This window comes from Lynx canadensis, chromosome C1, assembly GCF_007474595.2.
Source record: "Lynx canadensis isolate LIC74 chromosome C1, mLynCan4.pri.v2, whole genome shotgun sequence".
In the NCBI taxonomy this organism is placed as follows: Eukaryota; Metazoa; Chordata; class Mammalia; order Carnivora; family Felidae; genus Lynx; species Lynx canadensis.
This window is the reverse complement of record NC_044310.1, coordinates 72,024,722-72,037,993: the sequence shown is the minus strand read 5'-3', so window position 1 is coordinate 72,037,993 and position 13,272 is coordinate 72,024,722. Positions and strand designations below refer to the sequence as shown.

The window sequence follows — 13,272 nt, the reverse complement described above, 5'->3', positions numbered from 1 at the left end:
TTTGCATTCCCCTGTGTGCTCCTCTCTCTTGACCTTCTCTAAAACCATTACTCCCTCCCCTACACAGCAGGCCAGGATCCATTTCTCCCTAAACCATGTCTCTATACTTCCTGCCTTCTTCAATGTGACCTTTTCTCTCCTTTTAGTTGTGGAGTTTGTTCTTTCAGTCTTCAGGTTGATTTCTGGGGTACCTAGGATGATTTTATAGTTACCTTGTATTTGTGGGAGTAGGTGAGCCTAGGGTTTTCATACTCCACTACCATCTCCTCCTTTCCAAAAAATGAAGGAAGGTTTTGATACATGTTACAATATTGGTGAAACCTGAAGACATTATGCCACATGAAATAAGTCAGAGACAAAAGAGCAAATGTGTATAACTCTACTTATATAAGGCACTTTAAGTAATCAAATTAGAGGCGGACACAAGAAGTGTGGTTTCCAGGGGAACTGGGGAGGGAGAAAGGATGTTTTTAATGGGGATAGAATTTCAGTCTGGGAAGATAAAAAGGTCTGAAAATAAAATAGTGATTATAGTAGTGCAACAATGTGAAGGTACTTAATACCACAAAAACTGCACACTTAAAAAGCATTAAAATGGAAAACTTTATGTTATGTATATTTACCACAGAAAGAAAAGAGAACCAATAGAGGTTGACAGAAAGTTAGGTGGGAGGATTGTAAAGGAAAGCTGAGGTAAGGAAACTAAAACATTTTCAAGCATCACTTTTTCTTCAAATTTTGCCTTTGTTTATTCAGGGTTTACAAGGACCCCCTGGGAGTACAGGAGACAGAGGACTTGAAGGAGAACCAGTAAGTTTAACTTTATATTTTTCTCATTGTATTTTCCTCATAATATACATTTACCTTCTTGTTATTGCCCTCCTGTACTGTGGTGGTACATTTTTGAAAGCAGCATTTATCATGGAGCACCTAATTCTATAGAAAATATTTTGCTGTGAGTATAGTTTTTATTACCTTTCTGGTCTTATATTGTCAATGTTCCTATCTCTCTGGAACTGCTAAAACTCACATAGTTCTATTTCAACAAAGACAGCTCTGTTTTATTGACTCACAGAAATTTGTGAATGGCTAGCTGTTCTTATAATGATTATTACATTGCCACACACACACAATCATATTTTTGTAGCCAACTCTGTAATGAAATACCATACAAAGAAGTCAAACTCTACATCTGATGGGCCCAAATGCACAAACATGACAGAAACGTTGGTACCACCAGTAATGCAAAATCTTACATCACATTCATAAATGTGATTCGATTATAAAATTTCATGGAAAATGATTGTTAAAAGGAAAGACTTTCTCACACCCACTTTCTCACAACTTATTCTTTATTTCCTATGTAGTCATTCTTCTGGTTAATAGTATTAGGTGTAATATGCTATAACATGCTTGTAAGATTTATAATACAATATAGTCTTGGAAATTCTACTGGGTTGATCTTATCTATTAGTTGACCCAAAGGTTTACAGGTGGCCTTTGCATAATTCATTTAGCTAGTAGCAAGTGGAAAATTTAACAAAGAGCTATTCTTTACCAAATTGTGTTCATTTCCTCCTCTACATATTTAATCTCTGGTGTAAGCTCTCTAAGCAAGAAGTAAACATTTAACTGTCCAATATAAATCTCCCCAAATAAGAATTTTAAAAATGATGTTTATCAAATGAACTCTTTTTGGTTCTCTCCCTGTTTTATATCTCTTGTTGTATCCTAATCTTATTTGACCAAAAATAATGCAACCATCTTTAACATTATTTACTTAAATATCTCTTTCCTCTAAAAAATTTTATATCTCTTTGAAGTTAGAGACCACTTTTCTCATGTTTATAATCCTGCCTGGTATAATACCTGGCATATTAGATCAATTAGTGTATGTTTGTCAACTGAATTACAAAAGGTCTTATACCCAAAAGCAAAATCAGTCAGCCAGTATATTAGATGCAGTGAAATGCAATGGAAATTAACTTAATAAGGACACATTTAAGGAAGTATGTCAAAAGAGCTATGCCAACAGCAGAGACAATAGCTTAGGCTTTATACAAGAAAATGTTTGTTACTATAGTATAAACAATTTAATAGTTTATAGCACCTAAAACTTGACATTCAGGTCCACTGGGTCAGTGGGTCTGGTAATAAAATGCAAATAAGCTTATAATGGATGTTATGGGCTTTGCTTTGAGTTACCTAGTTAAATTATAGAAAAGAAAGGAAGTAAATTGGTAAAATGAGAGACACAAAAATATGTGAGATTTATATTTTAAGAATACTAAGAGAAACCACATCTTTTCTATAGTCAAACCCCTGAGAGTTGTCTTTTTCCCAGACAAGATTCAAACTATTTGCTCATTGCAATGCAAATATTGGGGTTTGGATAGTTGACCATATCATTCATTCAGTCAACAAATATTCATTAAGTACCAGCACTGGGAGTATGGTGTAAGAATGGAGGTTTCAGTCTAATGATATAAATATGTACTAATTAGATTATCACAGAGAACAATGGAAAATTGCAAACTGAGCTAAATGCTGTGAAGTACAGGCATCCAATTCTAAGAGAATGTATAACAGAGAAACTATCCTTAGGGAAGACTTCAGGAGGAGGAGCATTTGAGCTGGGATCTGAAGAATGAATAGTAGTTACTTAGGCAAAAGATGGGGAGAGGTCATTTTAGAGAGACATGAGCTGAGAGGAAGCTATGCATATTTATTTGAAGATCTTAAAGAAGACTAGCCTGGTGGGGCACAGAGTCAGGTAGGAAGTAAGTGTAAGAAAAGGATGGCAAAAGAGGCAGAGAACAAAACATGTAGCTTTATGAGCCCTATGACCAAGGATTTGTATTTTTATCATACGAAGAAAATAATGTCATTGAAGAGATAGGGCTAGTTTATGATGATATTATTGTGTTGTAAAGATTATTCAAACAAATTGGAAGGGACTAGGAATGGACAAGAACTCCTTTCTGTTACAATAATCCAAGTAAGAGATGTTAGAACCCTTTTGATTAGCAGAAAAAAAGAGTGTAGGATATAAAAGATTCACAAGGAGATATAAAATCTATAGGAGATAGATTTCCATATGTAAAGTATGATTCCTAAGTGTCTGGCTGACCCAATAAATATTTTGCTATCTTTAAACATTGAAAATTGCCTTTAAAAAAGGAAGATGAGGGGAATGCTATAGTTTAAAAAAGGTCAATTCTTGATAAGCTTGCTTTAGAATATACCCTCCAATTTAAAAAATATTATTTTCTATGTACACTTCCTTAGTTGGGTACCAGAAGTCACTTCCACTTACCTTAAAAGATAATTATCAGGATTCTCAGGTTAATTAAAAGTATTTGATGAAAACTAACATTAAATTACTCATGAAGATATTAAAATGGCAAAAGTTCTAGAAACAAATGATGAAAGAAGATCCTATATCAGTGTCTCAGTAAAATTTTGACAATTCTAAAGCCATACAGAAAAAGAAAAAATGAAAGGCTAGAGATGAATTTCAATTAAATACCAAAAATATCAAGTAAAATCAGCTATATAAAAAGAATTAACTGAATGAAGTGAAAGATGACACAAAAGAGGAATTACAAAGGGAAAATTACTTAATATTAAGAAAGCCTTATTATAACATATAACAGATATACTGGTAAAATGCTAAAAAACCAGTACTCATTAAATTCAACAACTACTCTTGATTTATTAAAATTTATAATAAAACGATTCCTGGTCTGAATTGTAAGGAACTTGGAAGCTGCCATTCCCCTTCTTACAATAAGGCAAAAGCCTAGCAAACTGAAAATCAACACTCTTTTTAGATCAATGAGGTCAAAGGACAAACTATTGCCTGAAAACTGGAGAGACAGACAGGAGGATAGAGAGAACCAGAGCTTACCAGAAGCAGAAGCCTGTAATTGGATGGTAGGAGCACTTTAAACTATAATTGACAAATTGGTGAAGACACAGTTTAGAGTATCTTAAGTGTTAAAAAAACTAAGAGAGGCTCCTAAGAAGGCCCCACTTGTTACTGAGTTTACCTCCAGGAGACCTGCTAGGTTCTCACTATAAAGTTCAGAGAAATGTCTATTTCTCTGCGTCTAGCAGTGGGATGGGAAAAATAACCACTTTGAAATATGCCCAGAGTTCTCTGTTCTCCTTAACAAGGCTTGCCCTCAAGGGAACCTGTTTTGTCAGAGCTAACTGTTTGGGGTTTCACCAAAAGCCTACTGAACTGGGAAGAACAATTCCCAGCCCTAGCCATTTCTATATCATAAAGCTATAGAATGCTTCTTCCCACCCCCCACCTTAACTCACCACCACATAAATAGGGCTCCTATTTAATAGCTGAGGATTACAGCTAAAAGAACTACAGACACAAACCCTTTTAAAGGGTCTCTGGGAGGGCTAGTATCTAAAATCTATAAAGAGCTCACCAAACTCCACACCCGAAAACAATAACCCAGTGAAGAAATGGCAGAAAACATGAATAGACACTTCTCTAAAGAAGACATCCAGATGGCCAACAGGCACATGAAAAGATGTTCAGCGTCGCTCCTTATCAGGGAAATACAAATCAAAACCACACTCAGGTATCACCTCACGCCAGTCAGAGTGGCCAAAATGAACAAATCAGGAGACTATAGATGCTGGAGAGGATGTGGAGAAACGGGAACCCTCTTGCACTGTTGGTGGGAATGCAAATTGGTGCAGCCGCTCTGGAAAGCAGTGTGGAGGTTCCTCAGAAAATTAAAAATAGACCTACCCTATGACCCAGCAATAGCACTGCTAGGAATTATCCAAGGGATACAGGAGTACTGATGCATAGGGGCACTTGTACCCCAATGTTCATAGCAGCACTCTCAACAATAGCCAAATTATGGAAAGAGCCTAAATGTCCATCAACTGATGAATGGATAAAGAAATTGTGGTTTATATACACAATGGAATACTACGTGGCAATGAGAAAAAAATGAAATATGGCCTTTGTAGCAACGTGGATGGAACTGGAGAGTGTGATGCTAAGTGAAATAAGCCATACAGAGAAAGACAGATACCATATGGTTTCACTCTTATGTGGATCCTGAGAAACTTAACAGGAACCCATGGGGGAGGGGAAGGAAAAAAAAAAAAAAAAAAAAAAAAAAAAAAAAAAAGGACGTTAGAGTGGGAGAGAGCCAAAGCATAAGAGACTGTTAAAAACTGAGAACAAACTGAGGGTTGATGGGGGGGGGGGGGGGGGGGGGGGGGGGGGGGGTGATGGGTATTGAGGAGGGCACCTTTTGGGATGAGCACTGGGTGTTGTATGGAAACCAATTTGTCAATAAACTTCATATAAAAAAAAAAAAAAAAAAAAAAAAAAAAAAAAAAAAAAAAACAAAAAAGAAAAGACTCAACCTTGAAAATAATCTCAAGCAGAAGGAATCCAAAAAAAAAAAAAAAAAAAAAAATAAAGGTGTCTCTGGGAAAGCCTGAAGACAATGACAAGACAAACACAATGACACTAGGAGGAAATTTATCCTCTGACACCATAGTGCAGCAAACAGTAAACACAGCCTAATTCCCAGCCAGATAACATAAAACCTTACACTAAAGGACCTATTTACCTCGGGTCGTTTTACATCTTACTTGGCTTTCAACAACAACAACAACAACAAAATATCGGATAAAAGGGGGAAAAGGATAAAAGGGGGAAAAAAACAGTCTGAAGAGACAAAGCAAGTATCACGAACAGACTCAGATATGTCAGAGACTTAGAAATGTTCAGACTGGAATTCAAAAGTGAAGTAGAAATATATTTTCTCAGACAAGCAAAAACTGTTGGAATTTGTCACGAGTAGACCAACCTTGTAAGAAATGTTAAAAGAAGTTCTTCATAGAGAAGGAAAATTATATAGATGAGACTCTAGAAACAGAAGAAAGGAAAAGCTTTAGAAGGAATATATAAAAGTAAGATCAAGTCATTGTTTTTATATTCTTAATTAATAGAACAGGTATTGGTGCAAAATGGTAACTGTAACAGTGTATTTAGTCTCACATTTTATGGATAAGTATAGTGATATAGTGTTATTTGAAAATAGACTGAATTAATTATAAATGTGCATTGCAAACTCTAGAGAAACCACTGAAAAATTTTTTAAAGAAGTATACTTGATATGGTAAAATAAGAGAGAAAATGGAATTATTGAAATTCACAGCCGGCTAAAAAAAGGGTGGAAGACAAAACAAACAAAGAACAAGAGGAACAAATAGAAAACAGTAACAAAGTAGGTATGAACTCAACTATGTGGAAAACCCCAACAATTGACACAACATACACAAAAACCACTCCTGGAACCAATAAGCAGTTATAACAAGGTTGCAGGTGGGACGCCTGGGTAGGTCAGTTGGTTAAGCATCCAACTCTTGATTTCGGCTCTGGTCATGATCTCATGGTTGGGACTCTGTGCTAACAGCACGGAGCCTGCTTGGGATTCTCTCTCTCCTCCCTCTCTTTCTCTGTCCCTCCCCTGATCTCTCTCTATCTCTCTGATCCTCCCCTGCTGGTTCTCTCTCTCAAAATAATAAATAAAACTTTAAAAAATAACAAGGTTTCAGAATACAACTTTCAAAAACACTTAAAAAAAAAATTTTACTCAAAATGGATTATAGACCTAAGTTTAAAATTTATAAAACTTCTATAAGTTAACATAAGAAGAAATCTCACTGATCTTGGATTTAACAATGACTTTTTACATATAACACCAAAAGCATTATTTGTGAATGGAAAAATTGATAAGTTGGATTTCATTAAAATTAAAAACTTCTGCTCTGGGGAAGATATATTAAGAGAATGAAAGACATGCAACACACTGGGAAAAAACATTTGCAAAATGCAGATCTGATAAGGGACTTATATACAAAATACAGAAGAACTCTTAAAAGTTAACAATAAGAGGGGCATCTGGGTGGCTCAGTTGGTTAAGCATCCGACTTCAGCTCAGGTCCTGATCCCACAGTTTGTGAGTTTCAGCCCCACGTTGGGCTCTGTGCTGACAGCTCAGAGCCTGGATGCTGCTTCAGACTCTGTGTCTCCTCTCTCTCTGCCCTTCCCTGTCTTGTGCTCTGTCTCTCTCTTTCAAAAATAAACATTTAAAAATTTTTAAGTTAATAATAGGAAAACAATCCGTTTAAAAAGTAGGCAAAAGATATGAACAGTCACTACACCAAAGACATACAGATGGCAAAGAAACATATGAAAATATGCTTGTCATATGTCATTAAGAAGTACAAATTAAAACAGTGACATACTATTACATACCTATATGAATGGCTAAAATCTAAAACACTGACAATACCAAATGTTAACAAAGACGTGGAATAACCGAGTTTTCATTCATTGTTGATAGTAATACAGAATGTACAGCAACTTTGGAACACAACTTGGCAGATTTTTACAGAGCTAAACATATTCTTACCATTATGATCCAGCAATCATGCTCCTGAGTATTTATGAAAACAAGTGGAAAATGTAAAAAAAAAAATTTTTAATGTTTTATTTATTTTTGAGATGAGAGAGACAGAGCATGAGCAGGGGAGGGGCAGAGAGAAAGGGAGACACAGAATCTGAAGCAGGCTCCAGGCTCATGAGCTGTCAGCACAGAGCCCAGCACAGGGCTCGAACCCACAGACTGCCAGATCATGACCTGAGCCGAAGTCGACTCCTCAACTGACTGAGCCACCCGGGCGCCCCTACAAGTGGAAAATTTATGTCCACACAAGAACCTGCACATGAATATTTATAGCAAGCTTATTTATAGTTGCCCAAGGTAGAAGCAACTGATACGTCCTCAAAAGGTAAATGGATAAACAAACTGTGATACATCCATATAATGAAATATTATTCATCAATAAAAGAAAAGAGCTATTAAGCCACAAAAAGACAGAGGGGACCTTTCAAGTGCATCCTGATAAGTAAAGAAGCCAATCTGAAAGTATAAATACTTTATGATTCCAACTATATGACATTCTGGAAAAGGTAAAACTACACAGACACAAAAAGACCAGTGGTTGCCAGGGTGTTGGGGGAAGAGGACCAGAGATGAATAGGGGGAAAACAGGACAATTTGGAAGCAGTGAAACTATTTGTATCATACTGTCACAATGGAGACATGATGTACAGTTCTCAAAACTCATATAACAGTACAACACAGAGTGAACACAGAGTGTAAACTGTGTACTTTAGTTAGTAATAGTGTGTCAATCTTGGTTAATCCATTGTAACAAATATAAGATATTAATAATAGGGAAAACTAGGCAGGGGTGGTATATGGGGACTCTCTGTACTTTCTGTTTAATTTTTCTATACATCTAAAATTTCTGTAAGAAATAAAGTTTATTAGTTAAAACAAAAATATTCTAGTAACATAAGCATAGTTCTGTAATAAGGGAAAGTAGCTTATCTTGTATTCTCACCCAACCTGCTAAGAAACACTAAAACACTAGAAGCATAGGCCACAAGATAAGATCACAGTCACTATATTTCTAACATTATTCAAAAAGTTTTAGCCAGTGTAGTGGTATATGACACAGAATGAAATATAAGGAAAGGAAAGCATTATTACTTAGTGAAATTTTAAAATAAACCCCCAAAACTTGTAAAACCTAAAAACTTAATTCTGTATTTTTCAATTTCTGAGATAGAGTAATATAATGGCAAGACATAAATATTTTTAAAAATAAGTTTTTCTGTGTATAAGTAATAAAATATAATAGAAAAAATATCCACTGTAGATAGAAAACAAAACACAATACATAAGGATAAACTTAATGAGAATGGATGGGGCACATATGAGAAAACTTCAAAAATTCATTAAGAGACCCAAAAACAGACTTAAGTAGAAAGTCAAATTATTACCTAACTAAAAGATTGACAATTTTTAAAACTAATGTATTAGGGATGCGTAGGTAGCTCAGTCAGTTAAGCCTCTCTCTCTCAAATAAATAAATAAACTTTAATTTTAAAAGCTTAAAGGAATAATATAGAATAATTAAATGGAAATAGATGTTTTAATCTTAAATGTGGATGGAAAAAGTCTTAAAAGATTAACAGATTTAACAGTGATCACACTTAGTGGGAAAAAAGTTATCTTTAACAATATATTTTTAAACTTATTTATTTATTTTGAGAGAGAGTATGTGCACGAGAAGGGGAGGGGCCGAGAGAGAGAATCAGAGACCGACATGGGGTTTGAAGCCACAAACTGTGAGATCATGACCTGAGTCAAAATAAGAGTCAGATGCTTAACCAAATGAGCCACCCAGGCACCCTAATAACATATTTTTAAAAATAAAATGATAAACTACATACTGGGCAGACGTTAACAATAAAATAGGATGCCTGAAACTCTGTGTCCACAACACATAAAAAACTCATACAAATTTATAGATGACTCCAAAATACATAGGCAAAAGACATGATTAGTAATACATAGATTATTACAGATAGCTGATAAATAACAGAAACGATATTCAGCCTTGCTAATAGTTAAATATATACACATTTTAAGATAAGAGGTTGTCCATCAAATTAAAGAAGAATTTAAAAATGAATATTCTGTGTTGGCATGAATTCAATGAAATAGATTTTACTTTTATGTATTTCTTGTGAAAAGTCAGTTATTGCAACCTTTCCGGAAATGTACTTGACTTTGTGACTAAATAATGGTACATTTCAGACTCTCTTCTAAGGGAGAATATGCAGAATACACACAAAGACATCTGCACAGACATGTTTCTCTCAGCATCTTTATAACAGTGTAGAAATACATGCTGAGGAGAATTCATAAATTTTAAAATATTATACATAATATTAATGAGTCATAAATGAAAAACATCATTGACCTCTTAATACCTTTTAATGGCTTATGCAACCTACAACCCTAGCCTTCAAATATTTATCTCAGCTATTTGACAATATCACCTGATGTTACAGGTCCTAACATTCACTGATAAATAGTCTAACATGCATATAATAAATCTAGTAAAGTAATATTTACTGTAAAGGAGATATAGAAACAATATAAATGTCTGTTATTAAGAAAATGACTAGATTACAGTACTATAGAATAGAGATGAATGGATATTATGTATCTGTTGAACAAGTGTTATGAAGTATTTACAACATGATAAAATATTTATATTCAAAATAGAATCTTAAGCATAAACAGATAATTACATTATTTATAAGTATGCCCCCACAACAGAGCTAGAAGGAAATATGCAAGAATATTTACAATGTACCTCTGAATGGTTGATATACTTAATATATACTTAATCTGGTTTTTTTTTTTGGTACTTGCCATACTTTTTAAATGTTAATTGAACATTACTGACTGTAACAATTAAGAAAACAGTTGAAGACAACCAATATAGCACATTTTTTCCTTCCCATTACTACACTTTTTTTTAAAGTGAGGTGTTCACAAAATTGTTAGGGAGCATAATCTCATAGAAAATTTTAAACTATCTTTTCTTAATCTAGAAAACAGCTTCTTTGTGCTTTCTAAAAAGGTCAAAAACTGCAAGTAGCTTCTTTGGATGGCTGGAGAAATAGCATTATATTGTAGTTGCTAAATAAGTATTAATCTAAAATAATTCCAGCCAGTGAAATGGCTTCCACACATCTTTAAGTTCAGCAATCTGATGTTTATGCAGTAAACTATTCAATATTTGTTTACTTAAAATTATACTATTCAATATTACAGTGACCAAGATTCCCACGAAGGCCCAACATGCATTTATTGCACCTTAGTGATTATCTATATGGGTAACACTGTTATATCTGTTCATGTGAAACAGAGATATTGTTGAACTGGACTCACTCAATACCATATAAACTACAACATATTTTTATTTCATTGGAGGTCATATATTTGCTTCTTTAAAAATGCTATTTTTGTCACATATTTGTCAGGAATATCATATCCACTAAAGGTAACTTTTTGAAAACCCTTAGCATGATATTTCATACTTATTTAGGTGCTTGATAAATGTTTATTGAAGGGATGAGTGAATTAGGGAATGAAAGGGTACTGTCCTTCTTGTCTTTTTCTTTTGAATGCAAACATAGCCTAATACTATTCACATACACATAAACACACACACACACACCACACACACACACACACACACACACACATACACACACCACATACACACACATACACACAAATGAATCACTATAAAGTTAAATTTTTTTATACGAAAGTAAAGTAATACATTGTTAAAGGAATATGTATTCTATGACATATGATATATTATAAATTACATATTTAGATGCATATGTTAATTGAAATACAGAGTACTTTGATGCTCAGATCTTAATTTTATTTAATATAGGGACCACGAGGATTGCCAGGTGATGCTGGAACCTCCTGGAGAAACGGGTGCTGAGGTAATTTTTTTGTGCCTCTTTCTTGTTATTTCACTAGTACTCAGTACTTTTATAAGACTCTTCAAGGTAAAGTTGATACATTAAGTATATATTTAAGAATAATTCTGTAATGTTGTGTTTCATATTCAGAAACAAAGCCTAAAATTCCATTAAAAGTAGGGATGACCGTTGTGTGAACCTAATTTTATACACATAAGTTCTCTCTCTTTTTTAAGTTTTTATTTAAATTCCGTAACATACAGTGTAATATTAGTTTCAAGTGAACAATATAGTGATTCAACACAGATAACACCTTGTGCTCATCCTAACAGGTGCACTTCTTAATCCACATCACCTGTTTAACCCATATCCCCACCCCTCTGGTAACCATCAGTTTTTTCTCTGTAGTTAAGAGTCTGTTTCTTGGTTTTCCTCTCTCCTTTTTCCCCTGTGAACATTTGTTTTGTTTCTTAAATTCCACATATGAGTCAAATCATATGGTATTTGTCTTTCTCTGACTTATTTTGTTTAGCATAATACTCTCTACCTCCATCCATGTCATTTCAATGGCAAGATTTCATTCTTTTTTGATGGATGAGTAATATTCCATGGTATACACACACCACACACACACACACACACCACACACACACACACACCACATTCTTCCTTATCCATTCATCAGTAGATGGACATTTGGTCTCTTTCTAAAAATTTGGCTATTATTGATAATGCTGCTATAACATCAGGGTACATATATCCCTTTGAATTAGTGTTTTTTGTATTCTTAGGGTAAATACCTAGTAGTGCAATTGCTGGATGATAGGTACTTCTATTTTTAATTTTTTAAGGAAACCCCACACAGTGACTGCAACAGTTTGTGTTCCCAACACAGTGTTAGAGGGCTCCCCTTTCTCTGCATCCTCGCCAACACCTGTTATTTCTTGTTTTATTAATTTTAGCCATTCTGACTGGTGTGAGGTGACATCTCATTGTAGTTTTGATTTGTATTCCCCGATGATGAGTGATGTTGAGCATCATTTCATGTGTCTGTTGGCCAACTATTCATGTCGTTTCCGCCCATTTTTAATTGGATTATTGGTTTTGGTATGAGTTGTATAAGTTCTTTATAAATTTGGATATTACACCCTTATCAAATATACCTTTGTAAATATCCTTCTCCAGTTCATTAGGTTGCCTTTTGTTTTGTTTTATCTTATGGCTGTGTTAAAATCATTGTAAGGTATAAGCAGGGCAGTGATAAAGTCAGATTTATATCTTTGGAAGATAATTCCAGCAGCGCTTAGAGATATATTGAGAAGACAGAGAGTGAAGCCATGTATACCTACTAAAGGGCCTTTGCATTCAACCAGGCAAGAAATGATGGACTTCTGAACTAAAGTAGTAAGTATAGAAAAGGAAAGAAGTGGATTGATTTGAGAAATTCTGCAGAACCTTCATATTTGTAGAATATGGGAAGTAAAGGGAAAAGAGAAGTGAAAAATTATTCCCAGATTTCTAGGCTGTGCAACAGGATGGATGGCAATACCTTTCCTGAGATCAGAGTAGATTATCAGTGAGATGGGGATCATCATCTACTAATCCGCCCAAGGTTAAGAATTAGTAGAGCCTGGCTTTGAATACACATCTGACTCAAAAACTAATGCTGATAACCTATACTATGCCACATCCTCTGAGCCTAAAGAAAGCTGAGAAAAGTTATACCTAATGACTTGAAGTTTTTTTAACAGAGTAGGAGACATAATTTCTGTTGTGATAAGAAGTAGGGGTTGAGTTGAGGGAAATTTGCTGGTTTAGAATAATGGTTGAGGATAATGGGAGAGGGA

General features: G+C 34.5%; 1 protein-coding gene across 1 annotated transcript in view; it reads left to right on the top strand.

Annotated features, from left to right (window-relative positions):
• COL24A1 (collagen type XXIV alpha 1 chain) overlaps positions 1-13,272 on the top strand; it is a 385,490-nt gene that overhangs the window by 248,015 nt on the left and 124,203 nt on the right. Inside the window, 3 exon segments of the mRNA XM_032594090.1 lie at positions 757-810; positions 11,392-11,421; positions 11,423-11,446. Of these exon segments, the coding sequence (XP_032449981.1) occupies positions 757-810; positions 11,392-11,421; positions 11,423-11,446 (108 nt within the window).